This window comes from Empidonax traillii, unplaced genomic scaffold (genome assembly GCF_003031625.1).
Source record: "Empidonax traillii isolate 1590-97213 ecotype Southwest subspecies unplaced genomic scaffold, ASM303162v1 scaffold443:size705114, whole genome shotgun sequence".
Classification (NCBI taxonomy): domain Eukaryota; kingdom Metazoa; phylum Chordata; class Aves; order Passeriformes; family Tyrannidae; genus Empidonax; species Empidonax traillii.
Genome location: NW_020955636.1, coordinates 323,683 through 345,003, shown reverse-complemented (window position 1 = coordinate 345,003; position 21,321 = coordinate 323,683). Strand labels below are relative to the sequence as shown.

General features: G+C 41.7%; 1 protein-coding gene across 3 annotated transcripts in view; it reads left to right on the top strand.

Annotated features, from left to right (window-relative positions):
* Window positions 1-21,321, top strand: part of NPAS2 (neuronal PAS domain protein 2) — a 101,966-nt gene that overhangs the window by 46,924 nt on the left and 33,721 nt on the right. For all 3 annotated transcript variants that reach the window (XM_027894817.1, XM_027894818.1, XM_027894819.1), the window contains 6 exons: window positions 3,011-3,064; window positions 7,839-7,987; window positions 11,254-11,345; window positions 14,659-14,748; window positions 18,434-18,554; window positions 19,578-19,691. In XM_027894817.1, coding sequence (XP_027750618.1) covers window positions 3,033-3,064; window positions 7,839-7,987; window positions 11,254-11,345; window positions 14,659-14,748; window positions 18,434-18,554; window positions 19,578-19,691 — 598 coding nt within the window. In that variant the 5' untranslated portion in view covers window positions 3,011-3,032. The remainder of the gene's footprint in view (window positions 1-3,010; window positions 3,065-7,838; window positions 7,988-11,253; window positions 11,346-14,658; window positions 14,749-18,433; window positions 18,555-19,577; window positions 19,692-21,321) is intronic.

Sequence of the window (21,321 nt, the reverse complement as noted above, 5' to 3'; positions counted from 1 at the left end):
ACCAGGCACTGACAGGGATGAGACAGTAGATTTCTGGTTTGCAATTGGGGACCTTCCCAGCTGAGGGACTAGGAGGTAACATAAAGCAAACAGGTTGCACTAAACACATATTTAAGCACTCTGCCATGGGTTTCTCCATCAAGGTGTAAGCCAGCATCTAGTGGGGCTCAGGAGAGGGATGGCAATATCTGTTTGCAACACTAGTATACTCTGATGTATCTATTGTATTGAGAACAGTTTTAATCTCATACAGTACATATGTACAGGCAAACCCTGTTAGCAATGCTTATGATGCTCTGGAAATTTTGCCATGTGAGCAAACAGAAGCAAAATGACAATTAGAAATTGTCTCACACTAGCAACAGCACAGCAGGTCCAGAATTTCATGCCAGTCAGTGAGAAACCTTGTTTAATGGAAGCTGGCCATGAGTTGCTTTACAGATCTAGCCAAATCCTTGGCAGAACAGACCGCTTAGATCTGTTGCTCTCTCTCAAGAGTAGAGGCTTCCTGGCAGTGTAATTTCTTGATGGTTTACAGGGTACAGCTGTAGGAAGCCCCTTTCCATTAGGTATGTTGTGTTTCTCCTGAACAGCTGGAGCTGAGTAACACTGGTGCTCAGTGTCTCACCCACTCCCATCCTTCCTCACAGCCACTCAGAGCTCTTGTCCCCATATTTCTGCTTTCTGTTGGGAAACCAGAGGAGGCTGCAGTGTAGCAGAGGAAGACCTTTAGGGATTTAGAGAGAGCAACTTCTTTTGCTGGCATTTGCCCATTTTGCTTGTAATACCCTAGATTCAAGGGGGTGCATGCTACAGGGCATTTTGTGCTGTGCGTTTTGAGGGTAGTGAGGCACTGAAACAGGTTGCCCAGGGAGGTTGTGGATGCCCCAAGCCCTAGCAGTGTTCAAGCCCAGATTGGTAAGGCCTTGAGCAGCCTGGTCTAGTGGGAGGTGTACCCCCCACCCCGTTGGAACTAGGGGATCTTTAAGGTCTCTTCCTTTAAAGAAGGGACCTTAACATTCGATGATTTTGAGTTAAGGTTTAGCAATGAAAGACTGCAAAATCCTAAATGCTAACCCTTGCCATAATTATGATGCCTTTTGTATTCTTGAATAGTGTATGTGAACATCTTGGTTGCAGTAAGTGATCAAATAACAACAAAACCCACTGAATATTGTCTCTACATTTTATCCTGAATTAGTTGAAAACGCACTTGTTGGGATAGTAGTCATTACAGAACTGAACAAGTAAGCACCTGAAGTATTTGTTAAACACTGATAAATAAAATTTAGCTGTAAATTTTCCTGTTCCAAAATATGGGTTATGATATGGCTGACTAAGCTGTTTTGCAAGTCCAAATAAATTTTTAAAAATTAAATTAAAAAAATAAATCTAAAAAGTACTTGGTATTATATGTTATTTTGTTCATATAATAGAATTCAGCAACTTAAATTTGCCAGTTATTTCTAAAAACCCCGTCCTTATTTTCTCTTTATGCTTGTCCATCAGTGAGCTGAATGTTACAAAGTAGTAGCTTCATCCTCCAGTCAGTGAACCCCGACTTTAATTCATCGTAACTCATTTGATAAAAAGTTACAGGGTAGTTTTGTTTTCTTTGCTAACTCTTGAGTAACAACCAGATAAAATATTGCTGTAAGAGAGCTAGTAGCGGAAGGAAGGAATTTATCCACTGTTCTTACTATCAATAAGTTTTCATTCCTGTTTTTTCATAAAATGTTCTTTAAACAGGCAAATTTATCTGTGACTCATATGTGGAAAATAACATGAGCTTAAATTAAGCCTAGCAATTAACTTCCCTCCTCCCTCCTCCAATTTTATTCATGTCTTCCATGTTGAGGACTCATTAAATGAGAAACATTGATTGCTGAAAAGGAGCATTATCATTGCCTGTCATTACCCCGCTGCTTTGAAAATGACACTTTGACAATATCCAGGGTTTGTACCAGCATTTTGCTGCTGTTACAGGAAATATTTTTGTGGGATGCAGCATCGTGTGGCTTTGGTACCAACATGGGTGCCCTGAGAGGCTGCAGCAGCACAGGGCTTCTTTCTCAGCCTGAAATGGTTACAGCTGAAGCATTGTTTTTTTTATAAGGCCACGGAGCAAAGGAGGGTGGGCAGTGAACTGGTGACAAGTGTTTCTGAGGCACTCAGCCTTCAGCAGGACCCCTCTTGTTTTTTCCCTTTGCCTTGCCTATAGAAAGTTACTTAATTTGCCATTTTTTATTCTGTGGCTTTATGGACCTACCTTGTGCTCAGAGTACTTTCTCTTTACAGCTCAAACTTGTGGAGCAATTGGACAACAAAACTGACCACAGGTCACCAAATTTTGGTGAATATTAGCAAAAAGAGTGATGGAGAGGACACTGCTGGGCAGGCAGTCTGACTGGGCTGCAAGAGGGCTTTTTAACACTGTGGCTTATGCAGTGGGATTTATGAGGAGACTTTGAATTTTGGGTGTAATTCAGTAGAGTTACTGCCATCCCCTTTGGCTTTTTGTAAAGGGCCCACAGAGGAGGATGAAGAGCCTCCCAGTAGGAAGATCTGCCTGGGAAGTCAAAGGCATCAGTGATGCTGACTCTTACCCTGGAGATTGTTTTGGGGGAAATATGCGAGCACTGAAAATGCCTTTTCAATTTGGACAGACAGCAGGGTTCATTCAGCCTACACGTTTGCAGAGAGTAACCTCCATATGAAAAAAATCCCAAAGAAGTGGCTGTTTTTGTACTGTGCTGATGCACCGTGTGGTGCCTGGGAGCCTTGATCCCTGACTAAAGCCCCTAAGGCTAGTGTAATGCTCAGGAATAACATTACCCACAATGGATGTTTCCTAAAATCAGGGACTGTGGCATAAAGCACTGCTGACACATTTATCTGACCTGGATATCATCACTCTGTTATTAAAATGAAATAGAGCGACTGTGAGATTAACCTGCAAGTAGAGCTAACAGAATGTCAATTCATAATGATTCTCACATTCCTTCAACAGAAAAAACTGCTTAGACAATCTAATGGATGAAGATGAGAAAGACAGAGCAAAGAGGTGAGCACCTTTTCTTTTATAGTTCTCTGTGATGAGCTTTATACTATTTGTTGCTGTAGAAGCTGTTTAATCCATAATCAATTAATCAAAGAGAGAGAGAGTAAAATACAGTCAAGCACAACTTGAAAAACTGCCATCTCACAGACTCCTACTCTTGGCTGCCCTGTAAGAAGAAGATAATGTAGCAGTGTTTTCTGTGGAAAATTTAAAAAAACCAAGGCATTGATCGCTTTCTTCACATTACTGCAGAACGTCAGAACTGAAGCACCAACAATGTACTCCTGCCTCTGTAATACATCATCTGAGCTATGCGGGTTTTTTTTGAAATACATTTTGCAAAAGAAAAAGAACTGAAAGAGTGGGGCCTTTTTTCCCCTATTAGGACGGTCCTTTATTCATCAGTGGCTATCTCACAGTAATGAAAACACCCAGAAGTTACCTTCAGAGCAGAGAAAGACCATGAAAAGTCAGCCCTAAACTGGTACAAACCTATATTCACCCGTATCCTGCACTCAGTCGAGTCCTGGTTGGTGGGAATTCGTTGTAAACCCTTTGTGGGGAGAGAAAAGAGGTGTTTCAAGGCAGAAGACCTGTGGCAGTAAAACTCTTAATAACTGTCAGAGCTGACCGGCATCTGCAGAAAAGCAGTTTGGAAGCATTCGAGGTTATCAATGCTGCAGCCTGCAGTTTAATTACTTTAGAGAGGGCCGTGGGTTGCCCACATTTTTTCCCTTGGTTCCCTCTAATGAGAGTATTTCCAGTCCAGGCACAAGCAGTTGATCCAGTTTCATCTCTTTTGATTCCTTCTTCGCTTCTTTCCCTCCCCGCAGCTTTTTCTCACCAATATAGGTCAGCACGGGCTGCAGCCAAGCTCAGCTGTTCCCCTTTGCTCCCATTCAGAGAGGGTGCAGAAGGGAGCCCGCCTTGCAGCACCACTTCACTTGCTTAAGGCCTGATTGTCTTCAAGATATTTGTGTGATAATTGTTTAATAAAAAAAAAATGCATTAAACAAATGAATATATGAAAAACATAGGATAACACATATCCTCACTATCAGTGGTTGTCATCACCATCTGGTATAGTTTTTATGCTGTTTGTTCCCAGAGGGAAATTTTTGTCTTACCTTGGGGCGGGCCTCTATCAGGGTTCATAAAAAAATTGATGAGTTTGAAAATTATGAAAGGAAATTGCTTCTTTAAATTGTAATTCAAGTACATTTAGCTTTTTTAGAAATAAAGGTAGATTTGAAATCAAGTTTGAAATCATGAGAGGCTTCCTGAAGGTCTGAAGTTAATACACTATACTAAAACCATTCAGATTCATTTAAAAGCTACCGGTTTTCTTCCAAAGCTTTAAAGAAAGTCAAACTCTGGAGAAGCCATTTGATGAGCATTTTGCTGCTGTGTGTTGAAAGCTGAGGACTCCCACCTATCCCATGCCATAGGAGAAATGCTTTCTTTGTTTTCTTCTATTTGGTATAAGGGCTGGGTGTCTCAGTGCTGAGAAACACGAGAGAGGATAAAAAATGCCAAGAAAACTGTTCTCTCCTTTCATTTTCTTAGTTAAAAGTAGGTGAGACTGGAAATTTCTGGATCTGCGTCTATGGGGGTGAACTCAAGCCAGGAGCTGGGGTTCTCAGGTTAGAAATACACAGACACACCATTTATATGTGCTGCAGTGTATTAGGCACATACGGTTTGTGTCATACAGACATGAAAAGAGGATCCATCCTCTCCTGAGAAGAGGCACTTGCACTCCCACCTTTGTGCTAACTGTTTAGTATTTGGCCAAGATATATAGCTCTGCCTTTAGGACACTGGTTAAATTGAGCCCCATTCTGTATCATCTGACTCCCTAAGGTAGAGCTCCACTCCAGAGACCTGAGAACTAAAACCACACTTGGGAGCATTGAAGACATATGTGAGGTCTTCTGAGCTTCTGGAGATCAGAAACCATAATTTCATTTTCAGTTCTTTGATGCTAGATGAGGTATATTTTATTTTATGGATTTATTAATTCTAAACAAAAAGCGTGCTTTGTGCACTTTTTTCTCTATTTGCTTTTCTTTCGGTTTGCTTTAATAGTAAATAATTTTAAATACTTTTTTTGCAATTCAGTTGAATTCCAAATTCCAACAAAAACCAGCTTGAAGTGAACCATGAGAAAGTGCTTAATCATGAAGACTACCACCTGCCATTTTCCACTGAAATAAAAAGTAAATTTAAGAATCTGAATGAAGGTATGTGGTACAGTTACTTGCATTAATGCGTATATAACATACTACATTGGACAGTAGAAAGAAATACAAAATTTAATGTACAGTCACATTTCATTGTAAATCGGCAAAATGTAGTGGCTCGTAGTCAGTCAGTATCAGTCTCTCTCTAAGAGATCAAGTAGCAAATACGTAAGAGAACAAAAATGGCTGTTTATAACACATGTTAAATTCATGATTTTGATCATTCTGAATTCAGGCTGTCCTGTATTGCCTTTAGCTGCGTTACTGAAAGTCCTGATTTTATTCATACTGTGGCTCCTTCTTCCTCTTGAATATGCTGTAATCTTTTTGGAGTAGCAAGGAGGAAGGAAAACTGGGACAAATAGTATGGAATTAAGACGGAGGTTGTTTGGGCTTACTGTAATTGTATGCCCTAGCAGTGAAATAAGCAAGTCTAGGAAATAATCTTCAAAGGGAAGTGGTGAAAATGGTCGTATTTAATACATTTATAACTATACTAAACAAAGTATTTTCAACTGTGCAGGGATAGTTTTTATCTTTTTCTTTCCCAATTTTTATAATTTTTTTCCTTTTCAAAATTTTACTGTAATCATTGACTCAGATCTTGGTAGAGTTATTTCTGCTAGAGAAGTTTTTATATTTCCTTTGTGAATAAAATGTCAAGTCTTAAAAACATTTATATTTCTATCGAGGCTTTTTTTTTTTTTTTTTTTTAAAGCAACACTTTCCCTATCGACAGTTGGCAGTTTATTTTATTTTCAGGGAAATCTGGACTCTTTAAGCTTAAAATGAACTGGGGATTGAATTATGAAAAAGTAAAATGTTGATATTCTTAACATCCCCTTGAACTGTAGAGAAATAGGATAAGACTAGAGCTTTTCACATCTTGTACTGACAGCCTTTTGCACTGTAATAAGAACAGGCTGAAATCAGTCAGGCAGTATCCACCCAATCTCTTGTGTTCAAAGCTGTAAAATAATCAAGCGTTGGCTTCTATCCAGTGTATCTCCAAGTGTGTTCAGGGTTGAGAGCAAGACAAACAAAAATTACCCTTCTGTAAGTAGTAACATCCAGAAGCCTCTGTAGTGATTTCTCTGCAGAAAATGTTTATTGCCATCCCGCTCCTTGGAGGGGATGTAGATGCTGGGCTAAATTCTGCTCTGATTTTCAGCAGTGTGCATCCAGAGCTGCTTATGAGGCACAGCAGAGTTAGCTGGGACCGAAAAATTCAGAGAACCAGCCTCTTAGCTTTTCTGTCCTGTCTGCATGTAACTAGATTTTTAGATCTTTACGTAATTGGTAAATATTGTCTGCTTGAGGACCTTTCAGAAAAACAAACAAACATTCTGGGTTATATTTATTTCTATTTTCACATGGCCAGAGAAGTCCAGGTGATAACCGCCAAGTCCAACTGCTGTCAGATTCATGGGAACAGTTCAGAAATCTCTTGTGTATAGAGTGACATGTAATTAAAAAAACCCTAAGTGTACATGCTGGAAAGATTATCAGCAGCCTTAATGACAGTATCATGATGGTGCCAAAACACCCCAAATGAAATCAGATCCTTTCTTTCTGTGAGCTCTTCAAATGCGGCAATAGAAGCAAGCTCTCTTTGAGGAGTCTGTGAGCTAAACAGACAAGACTGGTGAAGAAAGCTATAGAGTCTTTGTTTTACACCTAAAGACTCGGGGCACCATGGCATTAAGAGATTTTCCTAGTGGTATGCAGAGATTAAAGGCAAGCATTTCTGGCACTTCTGAGACCCCAGGTCTGGGAAGACATCTGAGCCTAAGCTCTGGTCCTTGCTGGGATGAGCCGTGCTGATGCCCTCTCTCCTGCTTGCTCGTGTGACCTTGGAAAGGAGAATGAACGAGGTGGCATATGAACTAGATGGGAGCTGCAGGAACTTCTATTCAGGTCCCTGATCTTAATGGCTGGAAGACAACAACGTGATTCTTCTCTGTCAGCTTCTGTCAGGAGGTAGGCAGAGCATCTGTGACCAAAGCAGGAGGTCCCTCTAGGTGAATCCAGCTCCAGTGCAACGGCTGCAGGACTGGGGTCCCTCTCTTTGGTTAAGACTGCACAGATGGCTATGATCCAGGCCCCAGTCTTCTTTATGGCAAATTTTACTGTTGTCACAGTAGTCCTGTTTCTTCTCTTTCTGAGTGCCTCTTCAGAGGCTGCATGAACTTCCAAGATCCTACATATATCTAGGAGATGGGCAGAGCTCCTTCAACTACAGGCTCAATGCTAATCTGACAAGCTCAATCAGAGTGTCCAGAGACATCACAGAAGGGCGAGCCGAACCTCCATCTCCCCAGTGGATACCAAAGGTGGCTCAAAGACAAGAACAGCAGGTGGGAACTGTTGTTTCCTACTCGCCTCTGCAGTTTTGCTGGAATCCAGTGTCAGTCTTCACATGCTGAGGCATGCAGCAAGCTAATTTCTTTGTGTCTGCATTACAAAGAGCAGGTACATGATCATTTTTCCTCTTGATCTGCTCATCCTTTTCTTTTCTTTTCCCCTGTCTACAGGGCTTCACGTAACAAGTCAGAGAAGAAGAGACGCGATCAGTTCAATGTTCTCATCAAAGAGCTCAGCTCCATGCTTCCAGGCAACACTCGCAAAATGGACAAAACTACTGTGCTGGAAAAAGTCATTGGCTTTCTGCAGAAACACAATGGTAAGATTTACTGCAGCTCTTCATGCACTTGCCAGATGCTTACAATAATATCCCCTTTCCTTCAGTGATTATCAGAATGACTTGAGGGACCTAAAAGTGCCAGCATAAGGTGTTTGGGTTTTTTTTTCGATTGCGTCAAGAAAGATAATTTGCAAACACTGTGCTGCCCAAATCCATCTCCTTGTTTGCTCTGTGGTTGAAGATGACTCTCAACCTGCTAGAGAAGGGGGCGAATGGCAGGCACCGAGGGGAAGAGGGTAGCAGTGCCCTGCAGCACACATGAAGAGAGATGCTTTGAACAAGAGAGATTTGGGGCCAGAGGGAAGATTTCCTTCCATGAAATTTGAAATATTCTGAGCAGAAGAACAAAGCATTCACCCCAGCTTCTCTGCAGACAAATGCAGGCAAGCAATCTGTTCAGCACCCCTGCTCCTCAGTGGACTGTGTAGGACTCGATTTTCCATATTGAGCAGAAAACTCAGAACAGAAAGTGCCTCAGTTTTTGAAGTTGGCTTCAGCAAAGTGCATCCACAGACAGATGACGTGCATCACCCTGTTTGCGTAAGCAGAAGCTGCATCACATTTGCACAGCATCCAGTTGCAGTGGTAAAGTTCAGCCTTGCAAAGCCAGGAGTTTATTTTGTAAATTGCTCCAGCATTGACAGTTAGGTCCCTTAGAAATGTACCTTCACAGAGGGCAGAGAAGATTTCTGCCCCTGCTGATCTAGTCTGTTTGGTCCATTTCCTACTGAGTGAGAGGAATGTGCACTGTGACCTTCCTGATGCATGGACATCCACCAGCAGTGGTCAGTTGAAATGCTTCTCTCTTATAAATTAGGGCACTGGTTTAAAATGGGGCTCTCTTGCTCTGCCCCTGTGAGGAAGAGTCTTCAGTGTGTGACACGAGGAATGGCCCTGGCTCCATGAAGAAGAAAGGGGTCTCATGAGCTGATGCACCGCATCACCTGGCTCAGCTTTGCTCATCCAGCACCTCCCTCCCGCACTCCCTGGAGAACTCTGGGTGAAACAGAAAAGACTATAAAAACTCCTGTATCATGACTCCCAACATAATGGAGTCACAAATGTCAATATTACTGAGGAAATAATTGTAATGATTCTGTTGTAAGAATGTAGTTTGTTCTTGAAGGAATTTTTGCCTCAGACAAGATAGAACCGTTTTTAGGTTGGAAAAGACCTTTAGGACCATTGAGTCCAACCATTAACCTATGGTTTTATACAGAAAGGACATCTCAAAGTTTAATAGTTGTATATACTTTTTTTAAAAATGACAGTAATAATATATCTTTTCTTTTTAGCTGCCCAAGGCAGAGTAAAGGAGGATATGTATATATTCAAATATAAAGCCAAGCAAAGAACAGTCACACAAGGTTTGAATAAGTGTAGATTGGTGTAGCTGATGGCCCAAATAATGTACTCCAAAAGGCACTTTTTCTTGAAGAACAACTAGGTAAAAGAAAGCTAACCGTCACAAATGCTTCCACAGCAATTGGGTCAAAATGTGACTGGGTTTTGTGCACTTGCTAAAAAAAGCAAATGTTTCTATTTTTAAACCAGATTAGTAGTCACACAATATAATACAAAGCATCAGCATTTAAAAATGTTGATTATCTTCAGCGTACTTTGGATCTGGTTTATTCAATCGTATTTCCCTTTCATTTAGTAGGCTAAACCAAGATTTTAGTCATAATGGAAGAGGAGGTCAATTTTCAGATTTTTCCCTTCATAAACAGTCTCCTTCTTCATAATCCACAGAATCTCCCAAATCTCAAGTAATTCTTCCAGCGTACGCCGTTTCATGTACATTAGCTTTTCCAAGCTACAGATCTGCTGGAAGTATCCTATGTTCTGAAACCATCTAATAAAAATCTGATGGACTCTTTTTCCTTAGTCTGGTTTTCAAACCTCTGTGTAAAACTGTGGAAGCTGTGGAGAGCTGCTGTGTTACCAGTGGCAGCCCCCAGCAGTGCAGAAAGTGAGTCAAATGAGCTGGTAGCAGCAGACAGCTGCATCTCCGCTAATACAGCCTGAACAGACGCTTTGATTTCTTTCTAGGTGACGAAATGCCCAGGCACTCATATAAATTTACTGTCTTTAGTATCATTTATCCATTTGCATTTCTCTGGCCAGTTTGCCTTTGTGCTCTGAATATGGAGCACTGGGTGTTACACGCTCTGGAAGTGTTAATCAGTAGGATTAATTAGCAGGCAGTGCTGAAAGGAGAAGACAGTCTGTGCTCACTATCCCCTCACTACCAGAGCTGAGTGAGGAAGCACTCTTAGAGAAGCAGAGCGAGCAGCTAACTAAACCAGCTCTTGTCTCTCTAAATTCTAAGATCTGTCCCCCATAACCCTGTCTGACTAAGGCAGAGCTAACATGTGTGACTGTTTTCCAAAGGAAACAGCTCACCACAGTGCAACCAGCTACCCCCAGTATGGTCCCCAGTTTCCGTGAGAAGTTATGGCTTGTTACCCTGGTGTGCCTGCACCCCTCCACGGGAAGCCCTCAGGGAGAAAGCCCTCTGCAGGCTGCTGTGCGGTCAGGATTGGCAAACAATGGGGCAGACCACCCTTTGGTGTCTCACAGGCTGACAGCACAGGAGACTCTGCCCTCCAGACAGGATTTGAGATGAGATGCTGGTGATCCGTTCCCTCTCCTGGGCTGCCCTGCACAATGGGTCTGGAGGTAGGCACAAGATGCAGTGGTGGCAGTAGCATCAGTGTAAAGATGCTGCAAATGCTCATGTTTCTCTCACATTTTGGAAAACAAAGCAAGAAGTCTGCTGTTTGGGGTCATCGTCCTTTGGGGCTCCTCTGAAGAAATTTTCTTGCTGGTCCCTATTTGTTACAGAAGCTGTAGGCTGAACCCTCTCCAGAATCCTAATTTTGAAATTGTAAATTGTAAATAGCAATTTGACATGTGCTAATACTTACCTTGATTTTAATTTCATGTGAAGTGGTTTTATCTTTTGATCAATACCCCAGTAATGCTGCTTGAGGCCAATGGCCTTGTGAATACAGACTCCCACTAAAGTCAGTAAAGTTGACCTGAGTAAAAAATGAGGAAAACATTTCAGGATTGAGGCCAGTTTACATAGTCATTACTGTCTCCATATGCAAAACCCATGCTTGAAAACTGCAATCTTTGAATATAAAGGTGATTTCTCTCTTTTCATAGTAATTCATATATAGTATTGCAAAATAGAAGTTAATTTGAATTTTAAAGATGTAAATGTTTTATTTGTCTAGAAGTCTCAGCACAGACGGAGATTTCTGAAATCCAGCAGGACTGGAAACCTTCATTTCTCAGCAATGAAGAATTCACCCAGCTGATGTTGGAGGTGAATATGAATATATACCTTTCCTAATTTTGTCTAGCAGTCGTGAAAACACCCATGCATCTAGAATAAAATGTCATCTGCAGTTCCAAAAGAGGAGATTTCAGGTATTGCTGTATTGGACGATCAAGCAGAGCTATCACCAGGACAAGGGATTAAAGTCCCCGCTTTTTGCTCTTCGCTCTCAGCGGTGCCATTGCAAGGCACTGCCACAGCCTGCTAAGCTGTGCAGCAAGTCTCAAGAAGTGCAATCCAGGGGGAAGATTCAAATCACAGGTTATATTTTATTTTTACGAGCAGAGGTGAGGTACAGAGCACGTGACAGTTTTTCTCCTGTTCTTGGAAGGCATTATTATCACCTAGTCTTTGTGCGAGGCTAGCACCTAAAAAGCGGCGGTGCCGCGTCCCCCTAGTGCTTGGTGCTGCACAAGCAGATAAAGTCTGACAGCTCCTCTTGGTTTAATACAGTTGATATCTCCACTCTCATTTGCAACACCCTTACCAAGCAATTTTTATTCTAACATTTTGCAATGATAGTTTTTAAATTACGCTATAGATCCTTTTAATGTTAGATGGGATTTGAAGGGAGGTAACTGAAGGGTGTTTACTATGTAGTTTCAAAATTAAATGCAAACAAGCTGCTAAAATGTATTTTTCTCTCTCAGTAACAGCTAGAATCATCTTTAGCAAGGATCTTTTCCTTTGCTAAACACATGGAGGTTTCATGGCCCCATGGTGTCCTTTGAGAACAAGCTTGTCTTCCTCCCACAAATGATATGAATATGGGACATGATCCAGGCTCTGGCAGTGGGCCTGGGAAGGATATTTGGAAGCCAAGGGGTGGCATAAAGCTGGGGCACATTGCTGCTCCCAGGGGCTGGCAGTCCCTTGGCCATTGCAGTTTGTTGTGATGAGACTCCCCTGGTCCAGTTTTATAAGGCACTTTGCTCCCTTTGCTCTGACAACCACCCGTTCCCATCTCAGTGCACAGGAGCTTAACATACGTAACTCCTTCAGTCTGCGCTGAAATGTGTCCCTTAGATAGCAATAAATTGGCAGTTGTTTTGACAGGGTGGACCTTTGTTGATTTTACTTGTATGCTACAAGTTAAACCAATCACTTTTCGTTTCCCAGCCTATAAATCACCTTCTTGATATTGTGATTTTCCATGCCCTTCAAGATAACGTTGGGTATTGGGATGTCCTGTTGTGCCAGATGTTCATCATTCCCTGCTCTTTTGTCTTTCTGCTAATCTAATTTTATTAGCATTTGGACAAGACTGCTTGAAGTTTTTCCCATCCTGTTATTAAAAGATGGGAAGGTTTTTTCCAAGCACTAATTCAAAATAATCAGAGCATAATTCACTGCAGTAATACAACAACTTTCCTGGAAGTGTCTTTTTCTTACCCCATTGAAAAGGCTGTCATCAGATTACAGAAGAGTGGGCACTGGGCTCTGTTTGTCCATCTAGGACTATTGCAACAGTGAAATCTTTGAAGAGGGATATGCCTTCTTAATGTTGGAAGGTCCGGTTGTGAGTAAATATAAATAGAATTATGTATGCATACATTAATGTGATTTTACCACAAAATTCTCATATGAGTCACTGTGTATAATTTGCATTGGATATGAAATAAAGACTTGACTTTTTAAAAACTAACAGCCTTCACCATAGTAACATGCAGAATCCAACTGCCTTGTAAAATCATTGCTCTCTTCTACAGGTTAACAGCTATCATGCTTTTTTAGAAAACAGCTTGAATGTACCACACTAAAGAGAAACATACTCGCTGCACTTAGATTAACAAAATCAAACTAACTATAGCAGCTGGAGGGTTTTCAGAGATGCTAAACACACACTCTTCTACTGGGGTATAAGTTATTGACTTGCTTTTCAAAGGATTGAAGCACCAGCAGATTCCCATTGACTTAAATAGTTGCGGGTGCTCAGCATTCCCTGGAAAAAGGAACATATGTTTGTGTGTCTATTCAAGGCTTTGTGGGTTTTTGGTTTTGTTTTTCTTCTTTTTAAACAATTAGCATTTTCCAGTGTTCTCAGAATTCTTTCCCTTATTGAAGTCAGTGTGGCGGAGGGGGGAAAGGAAGGATGTGCTGCAGCTTTACAAGATCAACTGCTAGTATGGCTCGGGGGCAGGCCTGTATTTGCAGGATGGTTTTGTAATGCTGTGGCACCCTGATCAGGCTGTTTGCAGTACACCTGTCCCCTGAGCAGGTATTGCCACTGGGGTATAGTTGAACTCTGCTCTGGTTCAGTCGTGCTTGTAGTGCCTTTGGTGCCCGAGTACTGCTGGCAGCACCGACTCCAGAACACCAGGGAACTGACAGAAAAGCCCCAGACTTGTTCCACTTGAACGATTGGAAGCCTCATCAGTGACTCCCTAATGACAGTTGGAAGGTTTTAATATATTCTCTGAGCACCTACTACTGAGTCTTAATTTTTTGGCATGTTCTCCCCGAGTGATCTAAACCTCATCTTGCTTTAGATCACTCTGAGGAGAATCCCCCCCAAAATTAAGTTAATCTTGCATTAGATCTCAAAATGTGCCTGTATTTAACTTTGAACAACACTGAGCTCAGAACTTAGCAGCTCAGACTAAAGAAATGCCTAATTATGAGAGTGAAATTGCTCCTGTAGAGAGGGTGGAGATCAGGCTGACATTTCCCTTCAGTCCTAGAAATGAAGGGGCTTTTACTGCAAGGTGGGACCAAAATGAGGAAGAAACTCTGCAGAAGGGTGAATCTCTCTTGGAACAAGTAATCTAATACCATGACCTTTAAAATAAATCACTCAATTAAAACTCAGACTAAGGATTATTTGATCATTTGCATTGCTTTTACTTACATGAAAGCCCATAATATACAACGTTACATTAGTACAAACCGAGATTTATGGGGTTTGCAGAGAAGTACCATTTTGAGATAGGACTGCATCCTTTCATCGTCCTTTGATATTTACACAGAGCTCAAATGTTCATTTTAATATCTTCCAAGGGATCCAGTCTTAGTCATTTTGCATTATTAAAATGTGTGATTAATTTAAAAACTGAGACATGAAATGTTCCTGGGAGCCCTTTGTTGCTTCAGTAGTAGGTTTTACTAGACTACAAAGAATCCTGTAAAAGTTAAATCAGACTGTAAAATCAGAGAATTACTGTTCTGCAACTTGAGATAACATTCCTACAACTCGATAACAATATGGTGCTGAAGTGAAATTGTTTTGATCAGCACACGATGAGATGTCTGTTTACACCAGTCATTCCTGTTAAAGCACTCTCCACTTGTCTGTTTTCCTTAGGCATTAGATGGCTTCATCATAGCAGTAACTACAGGTGGAAGTATCATCTATGTGTCTGACAGCATCACACCTCTTCTAGGGCATTTACCGGTGAGTAATTCTGGCATTGTTTTTTCTACTATACACATCGTAGAATCAGGCCCTGCATTTTTAGAAACAGATGCAAAAGGGTGCTGGGGATGGTATTTTCTTGAAAATGTGGTGAGGGATTTTGTCCCTGTGTTACGGTGGCTGCTGCTGTTGCTCAGCTCTGTTCTCTCTCTCTCTGATTCATACCCTTCAGGTTTTTGTTGCTATGAGGCGCTTCAGCTTGAATGGAAAAAGCTCTGCAGGAATAGTCTGGCCAGGGGAGGGACAGGGTGACCTGGCTGATCTTTTCCATCTCTGATTTCTAAGCTAGGAGAGAATAGCACCAGTGCTGCTGGCAGCCCAGCAAGGAGCTTGTTAAGGGCCTTATTCTGCTCCCAGGGACGTAAAGGACAAAGCCCCCATTGAATTGAGAGTTACCCGGGGGCTGCTGACAAGCTCTCCGTGCAGCTCAGCTGTGCCTTCCCAAGGGAAGCACACGCTGCTCACAGGAGGCGCTGGTGGAGCCAATGCTGGGTGCATGGGGCACCTGGACATTGGTCAAATGGGTGCTCGGACCAACACGAGCAGCCCCTTTTATCTGTGGGCTGCTGGGTGCTGCTGTGGGAGACACTCTGGCATGCCCTGGCTTGGGCTGGAGGAGCAGGTGAGAGGGACTGCTCCCTGTTGCTAAGATTGCTCTAGGAGAAATGGCATAATAATTATGGATTAATCTTCATGCTCATTTTTATATCCTGGTCTCAAATAAATACATGCTCAGGAGAAAAAAATTACATGCCAAATTATTATTGTACTACCCCCTGCCATGTTCTTAAGAAAATTAGGATTTTTTTCTCTTGTTCATTTTTTCACCAAATATGTGTTACGTTTTCCACACGGACAAATGTATTTCACACACACTACGTTACTGTAATATGAACACAAATTACTTTCTTCTGAGACAAAAGGAACTTGATGAAAGGCAACAGCTCCTGGTAAATGTAAGAATATTGCTATGCAACAACAGATGGAGCTAAATCTATCTATTTCAGTTTTCTTTCATCCTCAACAGTTGAGAAGACCAGTAGTTGACTGTTTTCTGACATTTGCTTTCACTTCAAAGGTGGGGAGAGCTCTGTCCTGCATAACCAGGCTGTGGGGTCTTCATGCACTTACTGATTTCCATGAAATGTCCTTGTCTTTCATCATTTGGTGGTTTCATTGGTATCCCTTCCAAATACTGATTCTTACAGGAGACGGTACATCTGCTGTGGGAAAACATTCCTCTTGAGGAAGATGCATTTCAGACCCTGTGCCTAAAATCTTAAGCCCTAACTGGATAGATTCAGGTTCGTAATTCCTGAGTTGGACCATCAGAAAGTAAATCAGTTTTCTCTCCCGAACACATGCCTTGTGTGATAACCTTAATGCAGTATCCAGTCCAAAATAAGGATGAAGATGGACATTACTTTTTATTCACTTAAAAGCAGCACATGGCAGCCCAAGTCAGGAACCAACCTGACAGGGCTAGAGGTGGAGCAAACCTTCTTGGAGCTGTTGGAGTGGTAATGGTTAACAACTGCCCCACAAGCCCACACATGCAGAGGGACTGGGCACATCCCAGAGACTGCAACTGAACAAGCAAGAAAGGCTTCTGCCTGCCTCAGGTCGGCAGATCACCATGGCCATGGGCAAGGGCCCAGCTGAGGGTGCAGTTAGGTGCACACTGGGTATTTGAGTCCTCTGTTGCCCTTTCTGTATGTTTGTGGGGTTTTTTTTAAGTTTTATAACTGATATGAGTGCCATCTGGAAAATCTATGTGGCTTATTTTGTTTACCTCCAGGATCTATTTGTAAGCTAAATTCAGTCACTGTTTGAGGAACAAAATACCAATTCTTTCTCCTCTGTGACAACAGGGAAAAAAATACTCTGCAAATCTTCTGCTTTAAGCAATAAAAAAAAAAACAAACAAACAAACAAAAAAAAAACCAAAAAAAAAACTGGGCAGTACGCAGAGCAGTGTTCTCTCAGGGCCCCTATCAAGAAATCTGATGTATTTCCTTTCATTAAAATCATGAAAGTCTCTGGTGCTGACAACAAATATATCCAATTCTCTTTAATACAGCTTCCCTAAGTTCCATGAAACATTTTCAAACACAAACTCTCCCTGTTGTAATTCTAAATAATTTGTTTCAACAAGATCTGGTACTACTCCTAGTGTCGGTTGAGGTAGAGTGATGTAGCTCACATGGTAAGGTTGACTCTCATTGAAGTGTACTCGTGGAAATCTAGTCATAACTCATAGCATTTGCCAGTCAGAGGGTGACTCCAAGAATATGCAGTCTCTTGAGAAGGGTCCTTCCCTGTCCCTTCTTGCCTGCTTTAGCAGGAGGTCCCTGGCAGGGCTTCTTCACAAAAGGAATATTCAAGTAATAAGCACATGTAATAAATACTTAATACTGAGTCATCTCAAGTGACATACTATCACTTCCAGGTAAGTATATAAAGTGTAGCACTCTAATTTTTTTAAGTATACTGCATGAATTTCACTTCACTAAACAGGAATTCTACACAGAACAGCAGGTATGGATAGAAAGCAGAGGGAAACCAAAGTGCAATCTTACATAAATAAATGATGATGATTAATAACTTGCCAGTCTCATACAGAGCTTACACATTTTCAGTACGACTATGCAGTCTGATATCAGCTTCTCTGATGACACACAAAGCTGTGTCAGTGTACCAGCTCAGCCTGAGGTGGTCTCAATTGGGATGGATTTAAGTCAATGCCATTAGAGGGTCACTTTATCTAAGGCTTCCTTTCAGATAAGCTCTTCTAGTGTTAGGTTCATCACTATGCTGAGCACAAATGAGACCTTCCTCTTGGCTGCCCTGTGACAGACTCTTTGTCTTCTCCAGCCCGGGCCTTTTGCACAAATCCATTTCTTCTTTCCATTCTCAAATCTCAACATCTAGGTTTTGAAGGAATTTCAGGTTCATGCCAGCTGATAGTGGGGCTGGAGACACATGGACATTCAGCCCTTGGCTGTCCAGAGGACTTGTCCCAGTAGCTCCATGAATTCCCCCTCCCTGGGGACTCACTGCTGCTGCTCTAAAGTGATGTCCAGACTGGAGAGTCCCCTTCTCCCTGCTCCCACCTGCCAGGATTCAGGAAGTGGGAAGCAAGACCTGCTACCCCAAGGGCACTCCCAGGAGCTGAGGAAATATCCCTGAGGAAGGGGCTGGACCTGGGACTGACCCAGCTCTTGGGACCAGTGGCTCAGGGTGACTCCCAGGCTCACTGCTCCCACCAGTCAGTGTCTGGCAGGGAGAGAACAAGCTCCAGTGATCCACAGCAGGCCTGTGCATGGAGTTGGTGAGCAGTATGGGGAGCCAGGCACCCATTTTCCACCTTGCTCTCAAGTCTCCTCATTTAATGGCATGGATGTACCTGATGCATCTGATGGTCTCTGAGAAACATTAAATATCACTCAGTGCTGAGAATTAATCTGACAACCAGCCCACAGAGAAGCGGCCACTCGGTTTGCCCAGCAGTTTTCCTCGTTTTAGACTTTGTCAGTAGTCCCTGGAAATCGGTGGGGAAACTCCTGTTGAGTGCCACAGGCGTTGTATCCACCTTGTTGCACATTGCTGCAAGTGTTGCTTGTTGTGATATTTCTGTTTGTCTCAAAAGTTCTTTTCTTTGCAGTGTGATGTCTTGGATCAGAATTTGTTGAATTTCCTCCCAGAACAAGAACATTCAGAAATTTATAAGATGTTATCTTCCTGTATGCTTATGACAGATTCTGCCTCATCGGATTACCTGAAAAGTAAGTTTTGTTTTATCTTCTCTAGTAAATGAAAAATCATGGGCAGTATAAAAATTTTCTCTCAGAAAGAATTTTTTATGTGGTGTGCAATAAAAAAAAATAAGTTCATAGCCTTTTAAAAAGATCTTGCCACCTGGAATGACCCTTTGGTTCTATTTTTAAATGAAACTCATTGCCTTTATTTTACTAGGCTAAGACTACTTGCAGTTATGTTAATTATTAAATATCATATCTTTTGAGACAGCTAAGGAAAATAGGTTAGCCCATGGAAACTGAGAGTTCGCATGAGACAAATCACATCTTAATTGATATTTCAGCCTGTTCAAATGAGATGCTGTTCAGAGATATGCTAATGTTGCATACCTTTGTTTTGCCTTATAATTGAAAAGTATTTCTAAAATAATTGTAATTATTTTTCAGATTGAATTTTTTTTTCTTTAAAATGTTTTTACTGCCTCATCCTTATTCACTCTGGGAGGTAAGATGTAGGAAACCAGAAAACACACAGTAATGTAAGATGTACAGCTGCTTAATCTACTGTATTGTACAAAATCTACAGCTGACAGCTAATACACTGAAGTTAATGTAATAGATATTTTGAGGTAATTAGGCGTAGTTTTTCAACACAAGATGTAGACCAGCTGTGAGTTGTGAAAAGCCTAAATAGAAAAAAAGCAGTAAGTGAAGGATCCAGTTCTCTCCTTTGCTACACTGATGCTGTGGCTGTGGCTGTGTAACTCCTGTGATGAAAGTGGTGTCAGAGAAGGGTGAGTTAATCTCCAAAGCTGTCCCTGAGCTGCAGGCAGGCCCAGCCACAGCGCTGAACAACCTGCATCCCTGCAAGGCGCTTCCTTGCAGAGGCTCTGATCCTGCAATGTATAGCACATTGGTGTTTAGGACTCCTGAGTGGTAACAAGCTGCTCTTGTGCTGCCAGTTGCAAGATTGGGGTTGGAAGACACCATTGGTTGTGTTTAGCTTAATTAGTATATTTATTTCTTCTTCTTCTTCTTTTAACAATCCAGCTGACAATGAACTAGAGTTTTATTGTCATCTTCTGAGAGGAAGTTTGAACCCAAAGGAATTTCCAACATATGAATACATAAAATTTGTAGGAAATTTTCGGTCTTACAGCAATGGTAAGCTTTAATTGTTGTATAAATGTTACTGTAGCTGTGTGAAATAAAATATAAGTATTGCTCCATTGAACAAGACAGGCTTTTAACTGAAAGAACTATTTTTAACATTGGGGTACATTTTGCTTCACACGGATCTCATGGCTGAGTTGCAATAGCTGGATGAATACATGTGACGATTGAAACTGTGTTAGTTGCTTTTGTTATTGCCCTTCACTTGCAGTGATCCCGGTGTCTGGGTAAGTTCACAAATAATGACAGGTTTAGAGGAGGATTTGTTTGTGCTCACTAATACTGTGTGCTAAGACCCCACCTATTAGCAAAATAATAAGCTTGCTACCTTATCTGGTGATTTACATTAAACACAAATTCTGTACCTGAATAACTGAAGAACTGATAACCTGCCAAAGCTGCTCTCTCACCCTTCTCTGCAAAACCTTGGGGAAAGGCAGCAGTGCAACGTGTCATCGGGACAGCTGAGGATACTGCCATCATCCACTGCCCACTCCAGCTGCCATTTTATGTTCCTCTTAAGCACTGCAGAACCCTCCAAAAAAAAATTAAAAAAGTACAATCAGCATAGTTGCAAATGCACCACAGTCAGTCTAGGGAAACCATCTTTCAAGGGATGAAGAGCAGATTTCCACCTTACCCGTTCCCTAACAAACAGATTGCTGCACGGCCATTAGTATCAGAAATAAAATACTCTTTTATTGCTTTGCCTTCCCCTGCCTGCCCAAGTTTGCTTTAGTTACTTGCCTGACTGAACTCCAGAGTGGCATTTCCAAAGTTGCTGGTATTGTTCCAAATAGGTCATCCTCTGCAAAAAAATTCCCCACCGTGCTTTCCAAAAACTGCATGCCACACTGCGAAAAAAATGTCCCTGTCCCCATTTAACTTTCTGCTCTTGCCCCACATGACTAGAATAGAAACCTACGTGCCGGATGGAGATATGTGTTTCTTGTTTGATGCCATCTGATTTGAGGCTTTATTTGTATAAAAAATTGTAACTGCCTGTATGCTTTCTAGTTTGAATGAAGTGCGCCTGCCTGACAGACACACACCCCAAGCTGTTCTGTTTTCTAGAGCAGAAACCAGATTTCAGGTGCTGACTCATAAGGATACATTTTTACCAGGGGAATTTCTGATCCATTTTCTTCAAGGATTTTCAGCCTTTTATTTTGGCATGACCTTAATATAGCCCCCTTACCCGTTAGGATTTCATATCCCAACATTTGTATAATGGCTTTTCAAGAAGAAAGATAAAACTTGCATTACAGATATCTTCCCTAGCTTAATGCATATAAACTAAATGGGAACATAATGATTTCAGAAGATTTTCCAAAGATCCCATCTTATAGCTTTCAAGTAAGATGTGTGCTTTCTGCCTCACATTCTTTTTTTTCCCTTTGTGCCACTTTTTCTAAAACTTCCACTTTCTTTTGTCTCTTCCACTTCCTTTCCATCTCTGCTGCAGTCTGACTCTCCAGTTGGCAGGGAGGGGACAGCCCTCAGCCTGGCTCTGTGAGATGGTGTCTCCTGGCTCTCTTGCCATCTGACTTTGGTTTTGCCAGTTCGGTGCAGAGCCTGATGGCAATACTTGCTTCACCAGTGTGTCCACAGCACTTCTCCC